General features: G+C 38.6%; 1 protein-coding gene across 2 annotated transcripts in view; it reads right to left on the reverse strand.

Moving 5' to 3' along the window:
* Window positions 1-1,696: 1,696 nt before the first annotated feature.
* The window catches only part of EDIL3 (EGF like repeats and discoidin domains 3), a 271,818-nt gene continuing 248,410 nt past the window's right edge, over window positions 1,697-25,104 (reverse strand). For both annotated transcript variants that reach the window (XM_052700525.1, XM_052700524.1), the window contains 2 exons: window positions 20,495-20,650; window positions 1,697-5,615 (listed from right to left, as the gene is read on the reverse strand). In XM_052700525.1, the coding sequence (XP_052556485.1) occupies window positions 5,466-5,615; window positions 20,495-20,650 (306 nt within the window). In that variant the 3' untranslated portion in view covers window positions 1,697-5,465. The remainder of the gene's footprint in view (window positions 5,616-20,494; window positions 20,651-25,104) is intronic.

Genomic DNA, 25,104 nt, shown 5'->3' on the forward strand with positions numbered 1-25,104 from the left:
ACTGATAGTGATTAAAATTGTCAAAAGATAATTTGTGATCTATGCATTTATAAAGCTGGGCAACAAATGTTCACACAAGGATTAAATCTGCCTGCCCTCTTTTGTATTATTAGCCTAAACCAGTCCTCTGCACCTTAAATTTCTAATAAAGAAAATTATATTTTGAAAGAAAATAGGAAGTTTTCATCAGTGCAATTATCTTTCACTTTGTCCTAATTTACTTTACAAGGCTAAGTGTTCACAGATTGTTTACTGATCACTAAGTGAACAAATTAACCTGCTGCTTGAATTGAAAATATGAAGTGTCATTGTATTTATCACAGAAGTACCAGGGACTTATATTTCATAACTATATGTGTTAATAAGCATGCTAATCCCTTGAGATCATTAGCAACAGATATGGTAGGATGGACACTGATAAATAGTTGCCATTATGAAGAGAATTATTAATTATTTTCCCTCACTGTCTTCATTAAAGTTCCTGGGGAACTGCATTATGAAGAATGAGAGGAAAAATCACTTTTCATTTCATCAAGTGCAGGCCCCAGGTTTCATGAAAAAATTGCAGTTTATAATTGAAAGTAAGGATGTACTCAAGATGTACATTTTCAGACATTTGTAACTATATTACTAATATTCACCATTCACTAGAAGATATCCTCTGTGTAACATTATATTCTTCTCCTTTTTAAGACTGGTAGACATACGCAATCAGAAGAAATTCACAACATCATTTCTGGGAGTTTACTGTTGAAATGCATTACACTGTTAAGTGTACAGATTGCACATTTGGCAGACAGAGTAACTACTGTCAGTGCGCACTCACGGATGGAGACCACTTTTGGTTGAAGGTCGGAAGACGAGATGGGGCTGCAACAAAAGTCCCAACAAAAAAAATGTATAGCTGTGAACTTAATCTAGCAGAGTATGGAGTAAACCACTGATTACCTTTCACTATCTTTAAAATATACCATTCTACTTATCTTTAAAGTATTTTAAAAGTCTTAATGTTTGAAACTGGGAGTGAATAACTTTTCTGTGCACTACATTCACAACCCATCATAGAAAATAGAAATACTAAATCTCCAGAGTTTTGAAAACATTTCCATTAAAATATTGCTTTGCCTGTCAGGCATGACCGTTTTGGTCCTTTCCCAGGCATTGCGGCAGAGCTGCTGCTGGACATATGTAATAGGGGCAACTCTGCCCTGGCAGGCTGGCAGCAAAGCAAAAATATGAAGGAGAAAGGTGGTTGTGAGCAAGCACCGGCCCTGCAAGGCAATCTTGGTTGAAAGTCTCATAGCAGCTTGTTTATCTTTGCAGAAATTAATTTGCCTATGCAGGAGTAGAGAAGAGAGGATAAGGACTGATACATATCCTGAGAAATCTGACTTGAAGGAAATGAAATTGTCTGTTTATATTTCTGGTGCTTATTCAGATAGCACGAAGATAAAAAATGTTTTTAGCCTCACTGAAACCTTTGCTTTTTTTTATCTGGAAGAACAAAGGGAACACATTGAAGGGAGCGCAGAACCAGGGCTGATTTTGCCAGAAACAAACTTACCTACCACAAAGACCCCACGAAGGAATCCAGGAAAATGCCATCTCATATCTCTGCTCTGCATTTGCTGCAGGTCTGGCTGAGATAAGTTGTATCCATTCAAGGTACTGCAATATAAGTGCTTCAGAAATGGCCTCATTTTTCAAAAGTTTTATTGATAAGTTTGAAGACTAGACAAGGTCATACTGGTTTTACATCATCCTACATGATTTAAGTATATACAAAACCATTTGAATATTACACAGCTTGAAAGGTTGCAAAGGTCTTTGTGTCCAAGACACTTTTGTACTTACTGACACATCAGAAGCCAGCACTGAATATTATAGATCATATTTGTTGTATAGCAAAGATACACTCATTTAGTATCCTTAGTCTTCAAAACTCACATGTATTTGTATGCAGCCATTCCCAAAGAGAAAGTCAACCAGGTGACCACAGCCAGGTAGCATGATAAGCCCTTCACACAGATAAAACTGAGCCTGGTGCCAGTGCTTGTTTTCCCAGGCTAAAAACATAGTATGTTGCGGAGCCGCAGAATGGTGCCTACTTAGCTGGTTCCGAGTGAAATTTAATTAAGAGTGTGCTTTCACTCTTGTTCAATGTCACTGTCACAATTAATACCCAAGGATCCTTTCAAAGTGTTTTTCCACTTATCCTTTATGTGCTTCTCTTTTTGGTATGCCAATTGCTTTCACTGGGAAAGTACGGCTGTGTTAGTTATCACTTGTCCCTTCTGTCAGTGGTTTTCATGCACAAATTGGGGAGAGTAAAATAAAGGGAAAAACCATAATACGGGAGCACACCTGATATCAAGAATTATTTCAGTATGAAATAACAGCAGGAATACAGTTTGGTTTTATGGCTGCTCAATACCATTTAAAGAAAGTTTCTGGCAGCTAAAGAATAATTTCAGTAATAAAGCCACAGCAGACTGGCTGAAAGTGTTGGGGCACACCTATATGATTCGTTTATAATTTATTGGAGCATATTATTATAAAGTACAGAGCTTTGTTTCCAGGTTGCAAAAGCTGCTGGCAGATGGAAGCTAACACAGAGTAAAAGAATGAAATTACTCAACTCCAAGTTAACACAAAATAAAGTGACTATTTTAGGTATTCTAACAACACTACTTTTATATGCAGATAAATGGTTAGCAATCGAATTAGCAACGGAAGACAATACCAAAAGTTGCAAAACATGAAAAAAACAATCACTTGGGAATGAATATTCCAAAACAAAACTGAAAATATTTGATGAACTAGAGACTCCAATTTGCAGAAATGCCTCCCTTTTTTAGGTTACACAGTCCATTAGATACATGGCTATTGTTCCAGTCTATAAATAAATACTCAGTTGCTATCTTAAAACTGAAAAATGGTTTTAGATGTCTTTAAATACTGTGCGTCCTTAAAAACATTTTTTTTGTTTGCTTTTGTTTTTTAATGAAGAGTTTGAGGTGCAAAACGTTGACAGTGGTTAACTTAAGAATACAGTTTTTCTCTAGAATTTTACGTATCCCCATGATTGACTTTCTCTTTAAAATCACTCACTATGCTTGAAGACCACTTCATATATACATCATTAAGGAATGCTGTTAACACAGTTACAGACAAGACATTAACAGTCTAGTGGCTTTTGTTATGCAGCACAAAGTAAAAAATAAAGAACGAACTTAGCAGTGTTGCACAGGACTTCAACATTTCTTCCACATACTTTCACCTTTATAAGACTTTCCTGTAGAAGTCTTTATATGTCTAAGCCTTATAAAATAAATACTTGTATAAATACAGTTTAAGGATTAAATCATTTTATAGAGGCAGGGTGTTCTGTTTGTTAAAATGTGACAGTTTAAGTGACACTATCCGAAAACCGCCACCTATATATCCCCAATTCTTGCAAGTAAAATTCCTGGCTGCTAATCTAGGGTCTTTCACAGTTAAATGGATTATATATTTTCTCTGTGGTGGAGAATGTGTGATTAAATGCAGGTTTTGAAATCCAAACCGTTTTGTTTCCAAAACAAACTTTTCCCTTTGCAGACTGTGGGCCAATGGGGCATTTGTCTGGGAAGCAGGACTCAGGCTCATACTTCAGTGTTTTGGTTTCAGTGAGAATGTAACGGTGACAGAAATTAAGTTCAGTGATATTTGCTAGAACATGCAGCTGTATATATATATATATATAAGTAATTTATATTTTGCCATCAGCATGTTATGAAGTTAACAGTGTGATCCCATGTGATCCCATTATTTCAGGTAGCAAATACAACATCTCCTAACTCCTTGTCCCAAGGTCTTAAAGGTTCTGGTGCTACATCATCATGGAGCACCTTGTGCTTAGGAAGCTCAGAGTGCTTCACAAGATCGGTGTGATTATCTCCATTTGTGGGGTGAGGTTACTGCCCAGCAAACAAACACCAGAGCCATGACTGCAATGCCCTTCCCCATCCCTTCTTTCACTCTTGCTGCTCAGCTACCTCATGCAGCCAAGTCCATTTACCTGTCTTGTTTCTAGATCCTATAAGGCATAGCAGCACCCTCCGCCTCCACCCAATGAAATCTGCACTGCCACCCAATGCCTAACCGTACTTCTAGCATCTTACAAATCCCATCACTGTTTAATTTTTTTCTGGGTCCTAGGGCCCTAACTGGACATACTTTCTTAAAACAGCATAGTATGAAGCATTTCTGTAGATGAAGCATGACAAAGATCAGCCTCCTTGTGGCTCAGTGGCATACTCAGCAAAGACACAGCTGGGAGCAGAGGAAACCAGGTGCCCAAATCTGGTGCACTCCTACAACATCTCTTGCCTCCATGCTTGGGAGAAAGAACATGACTGGTGCCATTAGAAAAGCCCAGCAGGAAGATTTCCCAGCAGCAAGGAGGTCATTCCTTCCACATGCTTCATGGCACCTCATTCCTTCATATCATGTGTCTCCTCACAGGAAGAAGGTTTCTGAAAGAAGAAGTCAGATGGGCAGCTCCACCGAGGGCAGTTCACTCCTGGGTAAGTCATGCAATGGGTTCAAGATTTATGCTGTGCACTGTGCCTTTACCTTTGCATGTACTGAAGACATGGAACCACAAGAACCCGCCTGTCTCACCTCAGCATCCTTGCAAGAACACCATTCAAGCAGAATTAATGTACTTTGGCAAATTCGTTAACTTCATAATGTACTGACAGCAAATTTTATTCCATATACAAATGGGTCTTTCAAAGAAAATAACATTAACAGTGATACTGAACAGAAAGCATGAAGGTTATGTCTATAATATGCAAAATTGAGAAGGAACATGGGGCTAGCTAGGAAAACCCTTTAGGTGAATGGACTCTGCTGTTTAGATAGGAATAATGAAAGGTAGCTAGTAATATCACAGGTACTGTATTTTACGGTACCACGAAGTATTTTCCAAAATATGTCATAAATAGTGACAGTGTTTGATAGGCACAATTACTATAATGCAGTCATCCCCAAGTAAACTTATTGCTAAAAGCTGCAGTATCACTTTTTGCAAGTAAGATGACAGTATGATTTATGGAGAACTTGTCAGCCCAATGTTACTGAAGCTGCAAATGAGCTTTGTCATGCTCTTTCTCTTCCCTTGTAAAAAGGATGCTGCTGTTTTTCCCTAACACATTTCAACTAGTGTGAACAAATTAAAGGAGAGCTAGAAAGATAATGCCACAGCAAAAGGGACAACACTAACATATTTCAAGGACAAAATCGGATTGGATCATTTAAAGGGCAGGCTTAGACCTCCTTGCGAAAGACATTTAGCGGCCTACCATAAAATGAGCACTTGATCATGAAAAACCCACTCAGCTTCCTACAGGCTTTGCAGTTTCTTCTACGAAGGGACCAGTAGGGGTACTGAGAGCTATGACGCCCAGCAGAACCCCACCTCAGTCCTCCTCCGTGCAGCCCAGCAGCTCTGACCGCAGGGTGATCCGGCCATACCACGACCATGGGATGATGCGGATGTGCCGGGCGTAGATCGGAGGGTCAATGACGTTCTTCCGGTGTGTGTCATTGTCAAAGTTTCCCTGGAAAACCTAAAAGGCAAGCAGCAAGAAGGTTGGTGCCTGGATAGCCAAGCTTGAGAACTGAGCAATGACTGGGTTAGGAACGCTCCAATAGAGACATTCCTTCACGGCTGACACTTGCTGGGTTCAAGGAGGACTCTTCTTTTACACATGCTATTTTACATACCAAGGTACTCCTTGGACTAGTGTTTTATAAGATGTCTGACAAATACTGGCCCAATCATAGGGCAAAACAACATTCCTCCTTAATGAAGGTCTGCACGGTGTTATTTCTCAGATAGAAGGGAGCAATGTCTTATTAAAACATCAGATACCTGAAACCAAAAAGTAATGTCCAGAACTGACATCAGTGGGATCCAAAAGGAAGTGACAAAGTGAGTGAAGAGCCTGAAACTCTACACAGCAGAACCAAAGGAGACAGAAAAACCCTGAAATCCATGGGGCCAGAGAAAGGACACCACACATGTGACTCAGGGTCTGTGTGGGTTCTGGACCTGCATGCCTGGCTAGAACGTGAGGTGCAGATTCAGCCCACAGTTGAAATCATTGTTACCATTTTAAAAATTAACTGCCTTTTTACTTGGCATTTGTATCTTGTCAAAATAATCCTAGGAGGTTCTGTTACTGTTTTGGATGAAGTAGCATTAGAAGAACACTTACTCACCAATGCAGCTTGGATGCCATTGCATAAGCTGTGACAAAATTAGTGACTATAAAGGACACTATCATATTCTGTTGAAAAATGTTACCATAAGCATTAATAGCTTTGGAAGCAGCTCGTGATTCATTTAAAAATATCTTAACTCATTCTAAGGCAGGTAAATACATTATTTCCAATGGCATGTGTTAGTCAATATATCAGTGAGTTCCAAAACTCTGGTCTGTGTTAGAACAATGCCATTTTTTTCTCCTAAGAGTCGTGATTCAAATTCAAAGGGCATAGCATTTCTCCTTCAGCAAAACGGTCAGATCACCCCCCTGAGATATTTTTGGTTTATATGGGTAATCTTCAATGTCTTCAAATGTCTTTTCATTTACAAAAACATTATTTGATGTCTTTTTGACTTCAAATGAGTGATTTTCATTTGCATAAAGCACAAAAGGAGTATGATTCTCTAGAACAAGTGCTTATGTGACTGAATTAGTGCAGAATGAAAAACTTCTTTGAAGTTCTTAGGAAAAATGTCATAGGTTGAATCCAGAAGAGAATTTTAGTCTACTAAATTCTCAGAAGAGAACTTAGACTACTATTTTAGTCTTTAAGCTCCTCTCAAGTGCTATCAGTTTGGCATTTTCAAGAACACGTGTATGCTCCACAAGTGATTCTCTTTCAAAAGTGATGTATTTCCCTCCTTGCCTGGAACCTCAGCATTCAAGCTAAGCAACAATTAAGATAAACAGATAAAATTTCAGAAAAACTGGCCACAAAGCCACAGTGCTGTGACTGTAAGGAAAAAAAGAAGCATTTTTGTCAGGAAAAGTTGTTTGTTGTCCAAGTATAGTCTAGTCTTGATTACAGAAATTAGCTAGAGCTTTAAGATTTCATCTGAATTTGATTATCATTTGTATCAGTACAGCATACAATACAAGAAAGCAAACTCATTAAAATTAGCAAGGTACAATCTGCAGCAAAGAAAGCTTAAAAGTAAAAGATTGTTCCTTTTGATTTCTTGCACATGCATGCAATTTATCTGTTGGCTTTTTTTTACCAATGCAGAACCACAAGCAATTCTTGCTGCAGAGGAATTGGAGAATTTTTTATTTTCTATTTCATTTTTCCTGTGGAAGACATCTCAGAAATAGCATTTTGACTAAGACTTGGAATAAAAAAAGTCTTTGTTTACCAGAAAAATCCATCTACTTGCTATCCATACCCACATGCATCTGTGCAAAGTGAAAATATCTGAATCAAACTAAGGAACAAATACTGATGAAAGAGATGGATTATACTATTTTTCTTAGAGCCAAGAAAGTGTATGTAAAATCACACACAATGTCATTATTACCTGAAATTGAACTCATCTGTTTCAGACACTAATTTATGCAAATGTAAAATTTAGCATCCTTCAAAATTCAAGATCAGTCTCAGGAAATTAAAATTGCTAGATCAAGGATTTTAGGAAAACAGATTTATCAACGAGAGAAGCTTTGTGAACATCCCCAAATGTGACTGGCATGAAATATAACATCCCATGAGCAAACATACTGAATGCGTTGCAGTAGACCAGTGGCAAATTTAAAATCATAGAATCAATAAGGTTGGAAGAGACCACCAAGCTCATCAAGTTCAACCATCAACCCATCGCCACCATGCCCTTAAACCGTGTCCCACAGTGCCACATCTACTCTTTTCTTGAAAAACATCCAGGGATAGAAAATTTACTACCGAATTTTTCATTCTTCATTTTACCTCAGCTTAAGCTCACTAATGAAGTTAAGAAACTTGGAAGAAAGGACATATGATAGATGTCTATAACATCATAAATGGCATGGAGATCAATCACAGACAACACTGCATTGTTCCTGTAGAATGAAATGAATGAATCACCTAATGGTCGTGCTGTTTCACACATCGTGTAATCAAACTGTGGTACTCTTTCTCACAGTATTTAGGTATTAGTAAAGTGAGATAAACTGCTAGGGGTAGGATCTATAGCCAAGGACTGCAAAACATGCAGGTAGAAGAGTGCAGGAAACTGGGAAGACATCTGCTGGAGGATGCATGCTCCCTAGTCCGGGCAGGTCTTCAGCCTCACACAACAGGGCAGCTCCTAAATCACCAAGTACCTGTATATGTAAAAGTGGATCAAAGCTTTTGGTTTATTTTAATTTTTCTACTGGGAGTATCTGTTTATTTCAGGCTGCATACTTAAAAGGTGTAAGTTACTAAAACTTTCACTCAGAAACTTCAGCAAGTTTACATGTACGTATTCCCCACATACATATGTAGCTCCTCTGTATCTCAGTATTTTACAGCTGCTTTTAAAATAAAAAAGTAGAAGATGTATGATAGTGTGCTTTTATGTACAATAACTTATGACCAGTTTGCGAAAAAAACCCACAACTGCAGAAAATACATACATAATGATATTCTCTGCCAAAAAAGATTTCTGAAATATAAACAAGTCTTGCTTATAGCTGTGTCAAACAGGGTATCTGGTTGTCTTGCCTTTAAATACTCACTGAAATTTTTCATTAGAGCTAAGTGTTTTATGCCCTAAGCAACATATTCAAATTATGACGATGTAAATTGATTCATATTTTAAAAAGAGAACTGCAGTAAGTTTTATGACAAGATAATTTAGAATAACTATCTAAGGAAGAATAGCTTGGGAAAATTGAATTTATTATAACGAATGCTTGCTGTAAATGCGGAGTTTAAAAGCAGGTTTCAGGGCACATCCATAGCACTAATTAACAGATGGGGGCAAAGGGTAGAATGGGATTTGTAGCGTTGTGTCAGCGGATACCTCAGATATTTGAAAATTCAGGGAGCCTGATTCTCTGCAGAGAATATTTCTGGGTCTCGTGTCTTACAGAAACTGAAATTACATGGAAAGTCTACATTGGCCATAGCATTATTAGTTCCTGCTATTTGGGATAATAGCAAAGAATTGAGACTTTAACATCTAAGTCTCAGATAATGAAGTCAGTATACTGTCTGTTGAATGTTAACCATATTTTTTGTCCAGAGTATTTCAAACAGGTTCTTGGAGCAGTTAATCCTGCTCATAAAATCACAGAATCACCAAATCACCAAGGTGGGAAAAGACCTACAAGATCATGCAGTTCAATCATCTGCCTGTCACTAATAGTTCTCACTACACCATGGCGCTCAACACAACATCCAAATGTTCCTTGAACACCTTCAGGATTGGTGACTCCACCACCTCTCTGGGCAGCCCATTCCAGTGCCTGACCACTCTTCTGGAAAAGCAGTACTTCCTAACATCCAGCCTGAATATCACATTAGAGGCGGACCATTTAAAAAGAGTAATTAGATCTAGCTTCCATTTGGATTTTTCTTCAGTGCATTACATCTCGTAAGTATGACAAATAAAGGGGAACTATTCATTTCAAGTTCAAAAGAAAGCTGAATGAAAAATATTTCTGATAGTTATATTCCCTTCTTTCAGAAACATATTATTTCTTTATTGTCATTTATTGAAAAATACTTCTTCAAGCAAGACTGAAATTTGCAGATCTGCACAATCCATTTACTTGCATTGAAAATTTTTGTTCTTGCTTGGTGGAGTAATTCTTTTCACAATGAAGAGCTACAAAGCTACAAGTGAATGACATTAGGTCAAAGATGGTGAAAGATGTTCTGATTTCTTAGCAGAAAGAGAGCTGCTGTTTAAAGGCATTCTGTTTTACTTTAGAACAATTCACAACTGGAAGATGCTTTTCACTATAAAAAATTGGAGAGGCTTTTTGAATTAAATGGATATGTGTTTCAAACAGACATGTTCACGCACCTGTGCTTATGTAGTGATGTAAGGGGAAAAAAAGGACATTCTTCCTTTTCAGTTGATATTCAAAAAGTCTCTTTGCCAGCCTCACCTTTGTGCTGAGGAGTACGATAGAGTAGATCCTGCTGGAAGCTATGCTGAAGCCCATGGAAGACAAGGAGGTGATCCCATACAACCAACATTGCTTCACAAGGGACAACTTCTGCCTGATCAACCTAGTGGCTTTTTTATAATGGCAGTCAACATCTCAATGTCCAGAGGGAGATCAGTGACAAATGGTATGCCTCAGGGGTCAGTGCTGGGACTAACACATTTTAATATCTTCATCAATGATACTGACACTGTCAGCAAATCTGTGGATGACACCATGTTGTGTGGTACAGTCAACACACCAAGGGGACAGGATGCTATCCAGAGAAACCTAGACAGGCTGAGCAGTTGACCCACATGAACCTCATAAGGTTCAACAAATACAAATGCGAAGTCTTTTACCTGGGTTATGGCAACCCCCACTATCAGTACAAGCATGACAATGTAAAGATAGAGCATAGTGCTGCTGAAGAGGACATGGGGGTGGATTGCAAGTTGGTCATGAGCCAGCAGTGTGCTCTCAAAACCCAGAAAGCCAACTGTGCCTGGGCTGTATCAAAAGAAACATGATCAGCAGAATGAAGGAGGTGATCCTGCTCTTCCTACTCAGCACTTCTTAGACCTCACTTGGAGTACTGCATTCAGATGTGAAGTCCTCAGTACAGAAGAGACACTGACCTGCTGGAGTATGTCCAGATATGTGCCCCCAAAATAATCCAAGGAATGGAACATCTTCCCTGTTAGGACAGGCTGAGAGAGTTGGGAATCCTCCAGGAAGACCTTATAGAGACCTTTCATTTGAAGGGGGTTGTAAGAAAGAAGGAGACATCCTTCTTGATCAAGAATTGTGACAGGACAAGGGGAAATGGTTTCAAACTAAAAGAGTGGATATAGAGAAGAAGTTCTTTACAATAAGGATGGTGAGGCACTGGCACAGGCAGCCCAGAAAGGTGGTGGATGTACTGTCCCTGGAGACATGCAAGGTCAGGTTGGACAGAGCCCTGAGTGGCAGGACCTAGTTGGTGATCAACAGATCCCCTGTTGATTGCAGGGAAGTTGAACAAGATGACCTTTAAGGGTATCTTCCAACTAAAATAATTCCATAACTCTATGTTTCTATGAATAAAATGATGTATAGTGTGATATTTATTATCTTCTCAAGTTCTGAATAGATATCAGGCATGTAAAGCTTCTAAATTTGTAAAGTGCGTTTAACACATTCTTGCCATTTTTTCTACTTGATACATCTCCTCATGTCCCTGAAATGGAAAATTTATTCCACTGCACACAGTTTGTAAGTGGTTTATGACAGAAAGTTCAAAGCCAAGCAAGAAAAGAAATATTCTGAAGAACAACTGCCCTTCATAAATGTTTAGAGAAATTCACTTTAGCTCAGCTGAGGGCAATAGGAACCACCTGTAATTTAAATCAGTGGAGAACCTAGGTTGAGGGCTTCAAAAACTTAGACAAACAAGCAATGGGACCCTGGGAGGCAAGACACAGTGTTGAAACTTTGCCCTGATGTTACACAGGGTCAATATATTGATGTATGTTGTTTATACTCAACAGGGCTGTTTTGGTTTGTGCAAGCCTTATCACCAGTCAAGTTCCTTCAGGCAAAATAGCAGGAAAGCACAACACACTACCCACACCACACAGAAAATATGAAGTGCAGATCCTATGTTGTAAATAAAATTTCTGCTCTCCTTTTACTTGTATCAGATCAGACAAAGACCAATGAAATCTAAGTGCCTGATGAAATACAGATTTTTTCAGTGAAATTTCATAAAAGTTAGCATAAGGTTAAAATATTGTTTTAAGCAGGTCATTACTAAATAGTAATGATCATATTGTCTTAGAATTACAGAAAGGTTGTATTGGAGGGGACCTTAATTATCATCTGGTTGCAATGCGGCTGCCATGGGAAGGGACACCACTCACTAGATGAGGCTGCCCAGGGCCCCACCCAACCTGGCCTTGAACATCTCAAGAGATGGAGCATTCATAACTCTGGGCAGCCTATGCCTCACCACCCTCTGAGGAAAGCATTTACTCTGAACACCTAATTCTCCATCTACTCTTTTAGTCTAAAACCATTTCCCCTTGCCTTATCACTATCAGCCCATGTAAAAAGTCAGTCTCTCTCCTGTTTATAAGCTCCCTTTAAACACTGTGAGACTGTGAGTTTTCCCTGGAGCCTTCTCTTCTCCAGACTGAATAAACTCAGATCCCTCAATCTTTCTTCCTAGGTGAGGCATTCCAGCTATCTGATCATCTTTGTGGCCTCATCTGGAATTCACTCCAACAGCTCCACAATGTTTTTGTACTGGGTGCCCCAGGCCTGGATACAGTACTCCAGGTGGGACCTTAGAAGGGCAGAGTAGAGGGGAAACAATCTCCTCCCTCATCCTGTTGTCACCACTCTTCTGATGCTGCCCAGAATACAGTTGTCCTCCTCGGCTGCAGGTGCACACTGCTGGATCACATCAAACTTTTATCCACCAAAATACCCACATCCTTGTCCACAGGTCTGTTCTCAATGAGTGCTTCTCCCAGTTAGTACACTGGGATTGCACTAAGCCTTGTGCCTTGCACTTGGCCTTGCTGATGTCATTAAGTTATCGGAGGCCCAATTTTCATGCTTGTCCTGGTCTCTTTGAATTGCATTCCTTCCATTATATCCACTGTTCAGCTCAATGCCATCAGCAAGCTTGCTGAGGGTACACTAAACTCCACTATCTAGGTCACGGATAAAGATTCTGAAGAGCACTGGTCCAAAGATGAACCTCTAACAGATATTTGTCAGCAGTCTCCACCTGGGCACAGAACCACTGACCACAATCCTCTGGCTGCAGCTATCCAGCCAATTCCTTATCCACTGAATAATCCACTCTTCAAGTTCACATCTTTCCAATTTAGATAAAAGAATATGATATGAAAGCATATCATAAAGATGAAATTCTGGTAGATGACATCAGTTGGCCTTCAGGTGTGCTGACACCATCACTCCATCATAGAAGTCCACTAGATTGTGAAGCACAATTATGCCTTGGAGAAGCCATACTGGTTGTCACAGTCCTTGTCTTGCATGTGCCTTATGGAACTGCCAGAGGATCCATTCCAGGATTTTCCAAGACACAGAAGTGAGACTTACTGGCCTACAATTCCCCAGGTCTTCCATTCACCCTTTCTTAAAAACGGGACTGATGTTTAAGACTTCAATTAACAGCCACAGCTTTTTGGAGAACGGCTCAACAACTGCATCAGCCAGTTCCTTTAAGATACTGGGATGCATGGCATCTGGTCCCACAGACCTGTGTATAGTCAGTCTTGTCAGATGCTCTTGAACTTGATATTTGCTTGCAGTTGGAGGGATTTTGCTCCCTTAGAGCCCACCTGGAAGTTTTGAGAACTGAGAGACATAAACAGCCTGACTGCCACTGAAAACTCAGGCAAAGAACTTACTGAGTACCTGAACCTTCTCCAAGTCCACTGTTGCCATTTCTCCCTTCATATTTATCATGGAGGTACAGTCTTCTTCATCTTTCCTTTCTGTACTAGTAGAAGTCCTTTTTGTTATTTTTCACATCTCTCACAGAATTTAATTCCATCTGTGCCTTGCCGTTTCAGATCCCATCCATTTGAGTCCAGATGGCATTCCTCTATTCTTCCCAGGCCACAGTTCCCTGCTTCTGCTACCTGTGCATTTCTGTCTTATCCCCCAATCTGACTAGCAAGTCCTTGCTCAGCCATGTTGGTTTCCTATCTCTTCTGCTTGATTTCTTATGCTGGGGGATGGAGAGTTCTTGTGCTCTCAGAAGAGCTGCCAGCTCTGTTCTGTCTATGTTCCTAAGGACAGTTTCCCAGGAGATCACATCCAATAACTCCTTACACAGCCTGAATTTCAGCGTTCCGACTTTGCTTTTTGCCAGGTCCATATCACTTGTGATCACAAACTCAACCAGAGCATGGCTGTTACAGCCCAGATGAGCACCAGGTCCAATAAAGCTACACTTTTGCTTGTTTCATCCAATACCTGACCATCCAATACCAGCAAGTCATCTCCAGGAGTCTCCTGGATTGTTTCCAGCCTGCCATGTTGCCTTCCAAGCAGATATCCAGGTGTTAGAAATCCCCCACCAGAATGAGAGCCCGTGAACATGATAATTCTTGGAACTGAAACAAGAAGGCTTCATCAATAGGCTGCTCTTGATCAGACAGTCTGCCATAGACCCCAACCACTGCATGACCTTCAGTGATATGGTTCCTAATTTTAATCCATACGACCATGGATGTTTCTCGGAGGCAATTCTTCACAGTCTATCTACTTCTTAACTTAGAGGGCAATGCCCCTCCTGCACCGCGTATCCCTTCAAAAAGCTTTTAGCATTTGACTGCAGAATTCCAGTTGTACGATTCATCCCACCATGTTTCTGGGATAGGAAATCAAGTCATAGTTTTCTAATTGCACCATGGCTTCCACTTTCTGTTTATTTCCCAGACTCCACGCTCTGGTGTAGAGGCACTTCATCTAGGCTACTGACCTTAAAGATGCATCCAAGATCACAGAACTCCAAAACTTGTGTGACACCACTCATGCAGCCATTCACTTAACTGATACGTTCCCCTCCTTCTACCCAGGTCCCAGTCACCAACTGGAACCAAGAAAAGCACTGTCTCCTACTATTACGCCCAGTTCCTTCATCATCCTTCAAAGGGACATAAAGTCTCTATCAGTATTTTATGATTTCCCTATTGCAGCAATCACTTAAACAAGAATATAAAAATGATGTTTAAATATGACAGTGATGTGAATTATATGTATGAACTGGATCTGTAAGTATAAATCAGGTATTATTATAATTAAACATCAGAAAGATAAAACATTAGCGATGTCTAGCAGAAAGATTTTCCATCTGACAATCTAACTTTTCACTTAAACATATGTTTCTGCTTTCTGTTGCTATGGCAATTAACCAGATATACAAAGCACATAGCTTGTAACTTGTTCTTCAATTTGTCCAGAAATCTAGTGACCATCTGCACAGGAGAAACTGCCTGCCTGCAGTTAATTGCATGTCTCTTAGCTAATAATAACTGACAATATGCAGCTTGCACACTGTCCTTTAGCTTACTTTCTTATGTTCTTTCATTTCAGAAATCAGCCTGTAAAATACCATTTGACATCACAGTTGGCCATGTAATTTATAAATCACATTTGGAATGTTATTAAAAAAAGGTCAAATTTGGTTTAGATCTCCTTAACATTGGCACAGTGAGTTACTGACCTCTAGTTGAGAAAAACAAGATAGCTATTGGCTGTGGTCCTTTTACTAAAATGTAGTTTCTTCCTACTTGCCAACCAGCAATGTAAATTCTTCCTTGTGTCTTGAAGAGAACAGGAGAAGTATTCTTATTTTTTCACAGATCTGATTCAAACTACTTAAAATGAATGAGAAAAGCATCATTATTTGAAGAAACATTTTCTTTTTCCCTTTAACTTTTTTTCCCTAGTACCTTTTACTCTGCCTTCCTAGAAGCTTAGCAGAGCTGTGAACTCAGATGAAAGCAGATGAAAAAAGCAGAAGCCAATGAGGAGCTGCAGGTGCCTGTTCTTGGAACATCATTTCCAGTAGGAACTGTGCAAAGAAAACTGAATACCACATTTTCTTCTGTTTGAAACAACTAATTTATGTGTTGCAGATTTATCAAAGATGCAGGGTGCAGATAATGCATTTTTGAATACAAGATAACAGTGTTTGGTTTCTATTTTTTCTTTTTTCTCTCTCTCTAAGGTAATTTCACACATTGTATGGAAAAAAGGGAGAAGAGAATAGCTTCAGGAATTCATTAAGACTGACTGATATGTTAGGATTCATTCGTAAACTGCCCAACAGTGGGTAGTTTCGGATTAACCTCTCAGTTCCTTTTTCTATGTGTTTTAAAGTCACAACATTCATCCATAAATCCTTACTACAGTCAGAAACAAATCTGTAATTTCTGCACTTGAGATGCTTTGTCATCATAAAATGACACACTTCTTAGGACTTTAAAACAAGTTATTTTTTTCATACTCTCTTCCTTTCCCTCAGAGGTTTTGGAACTGTCTTTCCCTTAAATTATTGGACAAAGACTACTAGGATGAGTAGATTACTGGAGGTGGTAATCAGAAATCTATTTATTCTGTTTTTCTCTTAAAAAATCATTTCACATAATAAATAGAATGAATTAGGGTAAATTATGAACGATTTATGCTTGCTGCTATTGATAGCTGCTAGTGTTTATCTTTTATCTCTTTTCTGTATCTTCAGGGGTCAGAGGAAATCTTTCTTAAAGAGTTTCATTTTGCTGTGTAAACATAGTATCTTCTAAAATGTTCTTCCATTTTGAGCCAAACCTCAAACCTTTACAAGAGCAAAGGAAATTGTTGTGGCTTTTGTGCAGGGATACGACTATTAGATAGGACAAATGATGCTGTTTCTCTTCTGCTCTCTGAGGAATTGCTTTTTATTTGATTGTTTTCATTTTTCATTTGCATTTTTGTGCCACTCTGCTGCAAATTATGGACAAAGGAGTGGGTCAGAGAATATTTAGTACTACTGTTGTACACAGTCTGTGGGCAAATCCCATGAGAGCACACTGCACTAAGGCATCCTGGGCTGGAGAGACAACAAAGGGCGATATGTAAAACTAGAAGTTTTTACTGAGTGATGTTTAATGCCTTGAGACAAAGATAATTTATATGCTCTCAATAATGAAATAGATGATGGAAATCTATTAGCTTGTTAAAAATGCAGAACATTTTCCCATCTTGGAAAGTGGAATCAAAATTTAGAATGGTCTTGACAAATTGGAGAAATGCAAATTGGAGAATTGCATGCTACAATTTAATAATGGTATGTACAAAGTCAGACCTTAGAAATTAATGACCAGTGTCAGAAGTACAGTGTGGGGAATGTTAGAGCTTACAGAAATTCTGTGCTAAAGATTACACAAATTAACATGGATTGTAAATATATATCAGGGAATAACAATGCGCTGTTCCAAGAAAAGGAAAAAAAAATTGTTTGGGGATTATAACAAGACTATCTCCTGTAAAATATATTGCATAATATTTCAGTGAATATCAGATGAAATACTACAAGTTTGGGAAATCAGCTTCTGGAAGAGTTGGTCCAAGCAGGATTCAAAAGAATGATCTGATGCTCAGAAAACAGACTGTATTAGGAAACACTGAAAGACTAAAGGAATGATGACTGTATTTCCCCACAATAAGCTGAGAAGAAATGTTAGCATGCATCAACAAAAACAAACTGAGGACAACACAGTATTATTGAGTAAGAGAAAGAAACGACCTTTCTGTCTCTTTGGAGCCCTGGGGTAGACTGCTTATATTGCAAAAACTTCATCACTGGCTACTTCTATGAACATGTTAGAGTGGGTTACAGTATAAGCATTGTATCTTTGATAACGTGAAGGACAGGTAAATGAATTTAATTACTATGCTGACTTTTTATACTACCTGTTTTTAACCTTCATTCAAATAATGAAGAACTATTTGCACCTACCCCTAAGATGGCATTCAGGGCCTCTGGGTTTGCTGAATCCCATTTTCTGTGCAGAATCACAGAATCACAGAATGGCCAGGGTTGGAAGGGACCTCAAGGATCATGAATCTTCAACCCTCCTGCCACTGGCAGGGACACCAGCCTCCACATTCAATACCAGACCAGGATGCCCATGGCCCCATCCAACCTGGCCTTGAACACCTCCAGGGACGGGGCATCCACAGCCTCTCTGGGCAGCTGTTCCAGAAGACCTCAAAGAGATGGGTAGGAGAGTAGTCCCTCCATAGGTCAAGAGGTACTGCCTGATCAGTTGAGATATTTTCCAGTCCTACCTCCCATGTGGTTATGCCAAGCTCACTGACTGTCAGCTAGCATTTTTCGAATGTCAGACTCTGGGTAACTTTTTCTATATAGAAGAAATTTAGAATAGTGAGTATGCTTTTGTTTGATGTTCGTGGATCAAGAGACTAAAGTCTAGACTCTTGCCTACTGATCTTGTTTATTTTGTACAAATTTAAATTCAGAAGATATAATTTCTAATTTTGAGCTAAGCGTGTTTGATCATATTCTGCCTTTATTTGCTCTTGATTTCTTAAAGAATAAGATGCATCTATTTTATTCTTTGGGATGTAAACTAATACGGGGTGGGAGATGTTTTAATAAGACAATGATTAAGAGTTTTCCATTGTTCCTAGAGGACTATACATACAGCAATTAGCAATCCACCTGATGATGAAAGTGAAAAGAATTTAATTGCCTTGGCAAATGTTATAAACAAGCCTAGTCGGGCCAGTGCTGTTAAGTGAGAATGCATTTTCTTCTAGATTTCCTTTCCTTTTCCACTGTTACTGTGTTTCTCTCTAGAGACTGGAATGTGTGTTTTCTTTTTCAATAAAATGAATGTAACGCTTTGCTATCTGAATTTTGGCTTGGAGAAGATATTTATTTCACAGTGGATTCTTCTACTTTTAAATGCCAGGGATTTAAAATGGAATGTGTAGGAAGTGCTGAAGTGCCTATCTGTCATTTACATTGAATATATTTACAGTACATCTTCAAAAGGTGAGTTGTTTCTTTCCAATCTTTATATGACAACCAATTATACTAGACACTTCCATAATCATAGGTGTCAGGACCCTCTCAGGTAGATGGCTAAAATAACAGTTTTACCTTTTTAAAAACCTTTACAATTTGACAGGGAAAAATCCCTTTGCAGGATTGAACAACAGTGAAATGTGACTTGGCTCTTTGAGCTGACAGTGTCATTTTTTGGTAACAATCTTCTTACAGATATAACATTTCTATGCATAGATATGCAGTTATGCACATATTTAATCCAATGATGTAGTATATCTTCCACTATTAAATGAGCATTCATTTCACAGAATCAGACTCACAGAATGGTTTAGCTTGGAACAGACATTAAAGATAATCTAGGTCTAACTGCCTGCTGTGGACAGAGTTGCCACCCACTAGATCAAGTTACAACAGAGCCCCATCCAACATGGCCCTGGATATCTCCAGGGGAGGGGCATCACAGCTTCTCTATGTCTCTGGGCAGCTGTGCCGGGGCCTTGCCACCCTCTGAATAAAAAATTTCTTCCTAACATCTAACCTAAACCTCTCCTGGTTTAGTTTTAAGCCATTCCCCTTGTTCCATCATGACCAAACTGTGTAAAAAACCCATCAGGCTTCTCCTACTTAAAAGCTCTCTTCAAGCGCTTGAAGTCCACACTGAGGTCTCCTTGGAGCCTCCCAGCTCCCTCAGCCTTTTTTCGCAGGAGAAGCTCGCCAGCACTCTGGATCTGCTCCAACAGCTCTTCTTCATTCCTGTGCTGGGGCCCCTGGCTTGGACACCATCAGGAGGCCTTATTGTGAAAGTGGGAATACTTACTACCCTGAATACAGATGCAAAAACCACCAGATTTGGGCATACACGTCAGGTGTATCAGCAGCCCCATCTGATATTTTTAGTAGTAGATCTTTCAGTTCAATCAGACATTTTGCCAGCATTCTTCATGTTTCTCTAAAGCAATGCACGTGCACTCAGGTCTTTGTGGTACAAAAATGTTACACAGTATAAAGGAAATATACAGTGAATAATACCCTAAATAACAAGTTAACTGCTTCTAAGTAAATCAGTCATTAAATTTACACTTTCTTTACACCCCCATTAAACATTTGCTAGGGAAGTTCTGAAACGTTTTGTGTTTTGTATTCTCATGATAGTGTAATAAAAATAATCTTTCCATTGGGTATTCAAAACCCTGGAGTGAATAATTTCCATTAAAAAAAAAAGAAAAAGAATTAAAAATGGATAGGTAATGAGGTAAATTAAGTATGTGCTTTATAGAAAATTACAGAAAATAGTGAATACTTACAAATATGTACTGAGACATGATAAACTGTTATTTTACATTATTATTAACAAATAAACTGTTATTTATATTCTTCCTTCTCTTGAGTTAAAGGAAGAAATAATTCCAATAAAGAAAAGAACTGTAAAGTTTTATGCCCCATATTTAACAACATTAAATTAGGTGCACTGCACGGATAGGTATCATATTATTGCCCTGTGAATGTCATTGTTTTATACTGCTCTTTTTTATTCACCTTCACTTTTATCTGCGGGACCCTATGCATAGGAACCCTATAAAACAAGCAGCATACAATAGGCTACCACCTCCTTGCACTGGAATTACCACAGTTATAGTCTTCTCTACGTGCAACTGAAATTTCAGTTTTCTCCTTGTTTTACCTTATCCTTCTTCTGTTTTTCATCCTGGTATATGACCCAGTGTTCCCCATCATTACTGTAGGCAAGCTTGTAGGATCCCACAAACTGGACGTGACCAAAATCTTTAGCACCTTGAGTAATTATGCCGGTGATTTTTGTAGGGACAAGTAGATCAACCTAAACAAAACACAACACAAGATAACAAATGTATTTAGAACAGTGTCTGTATGCAGTCTGACTTCACACCACACAAAATCAAAAGCTGCTGATACACTGGCACAGTTTGCAACAACTTCTGCATGTTCCAGTTCCATGTAATGGTCAATTACCACTGGGTAATTGGTCAATTCACCTCTTTCTTTTACACTAATCATCACTTTTATCCCCTTATGGAATACCAGGACTGATCTCACACCATTTTTTATTGTGCTGCCCACCTTCCCAACAAAACAGCAGTCCTTGCAAACCATCTGCAGCCCAAAAAGCACTCCCACATGCTCCTAATAATCTGAATAGAGTATGTCACAGGTTGATTCTCCATCTCCATTCCATTTTCTCTGCAGTGACAGACGCTGTGCTTTATTAAGTCTTTTAGAACATTTTCTATCACACTTTTCCTGCTGAACTGTTCCACTCACTTTAAGACCTTTATGTCTTTTTTTCTACCTCTAAAACTCTAGCTTTTTCATTCACTAACCTTTTGGAGCTATTCATTTTATAATCTTAGCTAAAGATTTAAAAAATGCAAGGCAGGACTCTTAATGCCTAATAAAATCTTTCAAGTGGCTTTCACATGGGTCAGCACATTTGTGATCAGCTTTGTGGAACCAGAGTTCAACACTGAATATAACAGATCTGGGCCAAATGGCTTGATTTAAAGTGATCAAAGAACAGAACACAGTAACAGAAATAAATTGACCTAATAACACATTTTTAGAGGAAGAATGGAGCAACTGCAGTCCCTATTCAAACTGACATTTTCTGGAAATGTGAAGGCATTTGATTCTGTGTCCTCCAGTAATGCATTAAACCAGAAAAAAAACAAGAACAACAACACCTCCACAAGAAAAGTAGATTTATTTCAGACAATAAATAGCTGTGAAGCAGTCGGCATTTTTGATATTGTCTGCTAAATCAAATAAGACTAATAGTAAAAATATCCTGGTAAAAAATTAGAGAAGTGCTCAACTGTATAAGAATATGTTTTTGCAACAACAACAAAAAATTGAAGAAGAATGTGAAGGAATAAAGAATATCTGACTGATAAAATGCTGAAGACTCAGTATTGCAATTTTTTGAAGCTGAGGTCATCTGAAAAGGCCAGATTTGGAATGAAAATGTAGGGCAAGGGAGAAGAACATCTGTGATAACATAAGAAATTAATAACGGGAAAAGGAGAAAAAATAAATGAGCATCAGAAGTCATCAAACCCAAGTCAATGCTTTTGTAGGCTGGGGACTACAGTTTGCATCCCATAAAGATGAAAATGCAGAAATATGTAAAGACATGTTTTTAAGAAATGAAGAGGAAAAATGCCTCTTAGGAGCAACCAAACAAGGAAGACTGAATACATCTGCCCCAATATCTGATGACAAGTAGCAAATAATGAGTAACAAATTATTTCCAGAAGAGGAGTAAAACAAAACTTTTAGTACTGAGATACCATAACAGCAAATGGAAAACGGCATTGTCCACAGATGATCTTAGAATTTTGATTCTATCAGAAGAAAAGGATTTATTCTCATCCAACAGAAGCCAAATGGCTCAGAGGAGCACCTTGGAACCTACGGGAAGCAGCCCTGCAGGGAGAAACCCTTTTGGTTTTCTCTTTGTTCAGTGGAGAGAGGAAGGACTGAATCAAGAGCAGCTCTCATAGTCTGCTTGAAACAACTTATTTCTTCTGTAGCAAGTGCAGGAGACTGGCTTCCACAACCCAAGTGGACTGCTGGGAATCAGGCACTGCTAGTTAGATTTTTTTAATGAATTAATAAACTCAGAGTATCCAGATCTTAATTCCCAATATTTTTTTCAGAGCTCAGATGACTGGATCCACTTTTCAGAAAGGCTGACCTGGTAAAGAATCATTAATTGATCCACACTTCTGGGCAGCATTTGAACTAAACATTTCAGAGTCAACTTTAAATTCTGTTTATAAATATTTTTTACATTAACATTTTCCAAGCATAACCTCTTCTATGTGGTTTCTTATACTAAAAGCTAATCTCTCTCCTGCTTACTTGGAAAGATATTTCCATAAAAACACTTGGCTATTTTTAAAATGTCAAAAGTAATCTAAAAGGATTTCAGTAATATTTAAAATGGCCATGATGTTCAGAGTATTTTTCATTGAAATTCAGAACAGCAAGAAAACGTCCTATTAAGATTCAGGGAATTTCAAAGATAAAATCACAATACATCCTTATTATCACCCAGATCCAGGGTTAATAAAAATGTGCTGGCAACAAATGTTTTGCACTTATGGGACATATCCAGTGGCCTTGCAGTCTTGTTCAGAAAAATGATGTGGGAATCTGGAAGGTAATTTGGCACATGTTCAGCCTTTTTATGAAAGACATACATAGCATACATACACATGTTTTGGTGTGTGTGTGCTTGTGCATGTTAATTATATGAAAAAAAAAAAAGAAAGAAGTAAGGTTTAATAGACAGGGTCTGTTCTAAGTCTAGGTTTTGACAATACAAACAATATAAATTGCTGGAGGTGGAGAGAAAGAAAAGGATGTACTATTCTTTTTTCTTACTTTCGTATCATATTTAATTTTTTCTTCATAAGCCAGTATGAAGCTTTCATGAAGTAAAGAGTGGTTTTAACTTACTATCTAAAAACCTGCTTTTATTCTATTGCTTTATTACCTTTTGCAAAGAGTTAAAACAGTCTTGCTTTTCATCCTTCCAACTGAAAATAATTAGGAATGAAAAGGTGAGAAGAGCTTACTTCAATTTCTAAGCAAAACATCCACATTTAAATACCTTAACAGAAAGTCGTACCTTCCCATCAGGATGCAGAATACATTTATTCAGTTAGTGCAGATTGCAAGTAACAGGCAATCAAACAAATTGCCAGGGAGAGAAGTTGAATTAACACACAGCCACTATATGCTCTTCAAAGCTGAATGTGATTAACCAGATTAGAATGTGACTTTGACTTTTTTAGTGCAGCAGAATTTAGAGTGAGGTAGAGGCAATTAGACTGCAGCTGATAGGCTCATTAGCTTGTTACACGAAGAACCATGGTTTACAGTCTAATGTACATTTCTACAAGCAGCAGATCAAAAAGCAGTTTAACACCTTGTGTCTGAGAGAACTCTCTTGGGCTGTAGCAGTCCCCTTTGTAAATATGTTTCCCACCTTGCTTCTGACACTGAAGATGACTGAATGTGATTCGAAGAATTGAAGAAAAGTGTAAAGATAAATCCATCTGAATATGAAACATTTTAGTGAACCGCTGCATGAATTTGTAGCATAAACTGCAAGGCACTGTACAATTCAACATAGAGTGACTAGTACCTACACTATAAGTAGGGAGAAAACAGTCACATAATTGCTCTGTCCCTGCTGTGAGCTAAAAAAAACCTAGACTTTCCTCATCTGTCTGTGCAGATGTGTGCAATTTTCATACAACTCGCTTTTCAACTGAACTCCTTGAGAACTGCAACTAGAGGTGCAGATACCCTCAATCTGCAGAAACGTTCAACTACTGCAATTTTCTGAGTACTCCTTCCTCTCTCTTCTCTTCTAAACATCCCCCTTTCTTCTATATACTTGGCAGAAACACATGAATATACAAGTATTTGCTGGAAGAGCATATCCATGATAAATCATGGAAACTGATGACAGAACTCAGGAAAGGAAGCAGACAGCTCTTATGAAATATATGGAAGACGATCAAGGAATCTCTCCTAGAATAAAAACACACACTGCAGCTCTGGCTTACAAGAAGACAAGCTTCAAGAAGACACAAACTGCAGAAGCATTCAGCATTTGAGAGGTGAACGGAAGAGATGGATCTATGTAGCAGTACATAGCAACCTGCTCAAAGTTGCCCTACCTGAGCAGGTTTGGACAAGATGACCTCTAACATCAACTGTTCTGTGATGTTGTGACCTAGTAAACCCATCCAGATGGATCAAAGTATTGGAGTCTGGGAAATCAATAGGCAATAAGTAGGGTATGTTTTTACTGACAAGCAGCAGAGTGCAATGGTGAAGAAAAGTAATTGATTAGAGACCAAGATGCCTACACAGTTTGTGCTACAGAGGTTTTACTTCCAGTTAGCCTCGACCAAATTTTGAAGCATGTCTTTTGGCTTAATTTCATTTGAAACAATCCATTTCATGCTCTGTGAAGATACTCCATCCTATGAACTAAAGCATGAAAAGTGGAGACATTCTTAAAAAAGCCCAACACATTCCTTATCTGCTCTGCAATACTAGGGGAGAAGAAATAATGCACAGAATCCAGGGGGCAGCATGTCCTACTAAGTGATGAAGATAATGGTGAGGTGGCTCAGCTGTCCTTCAACTGTACATGTTATCATTTCAGTACACACAATCTCAGCTTCAATTTGGAGATTCAGAATAGAAAGAGGGAACTGAAAATTAATGGAGTGC

Source organism: Tympanuchus pallidicinctus, unplaced genomic scaffold (assembly GCF_026119805.1).
Source record: "Tympanuchus pallidicinctus isolate F22 unplaced genomic scaffold, pur_lepc_1.0 scaffold4, whole genome shotgun sequence".
NCBI classification, from domain to species: domain Eukaryota; kingdom Metazoa; phylum Chordata; class Aves; order Galliformes; family Phasianidae; genus Tympanuchus; species Tympanuchus pallidicinctus.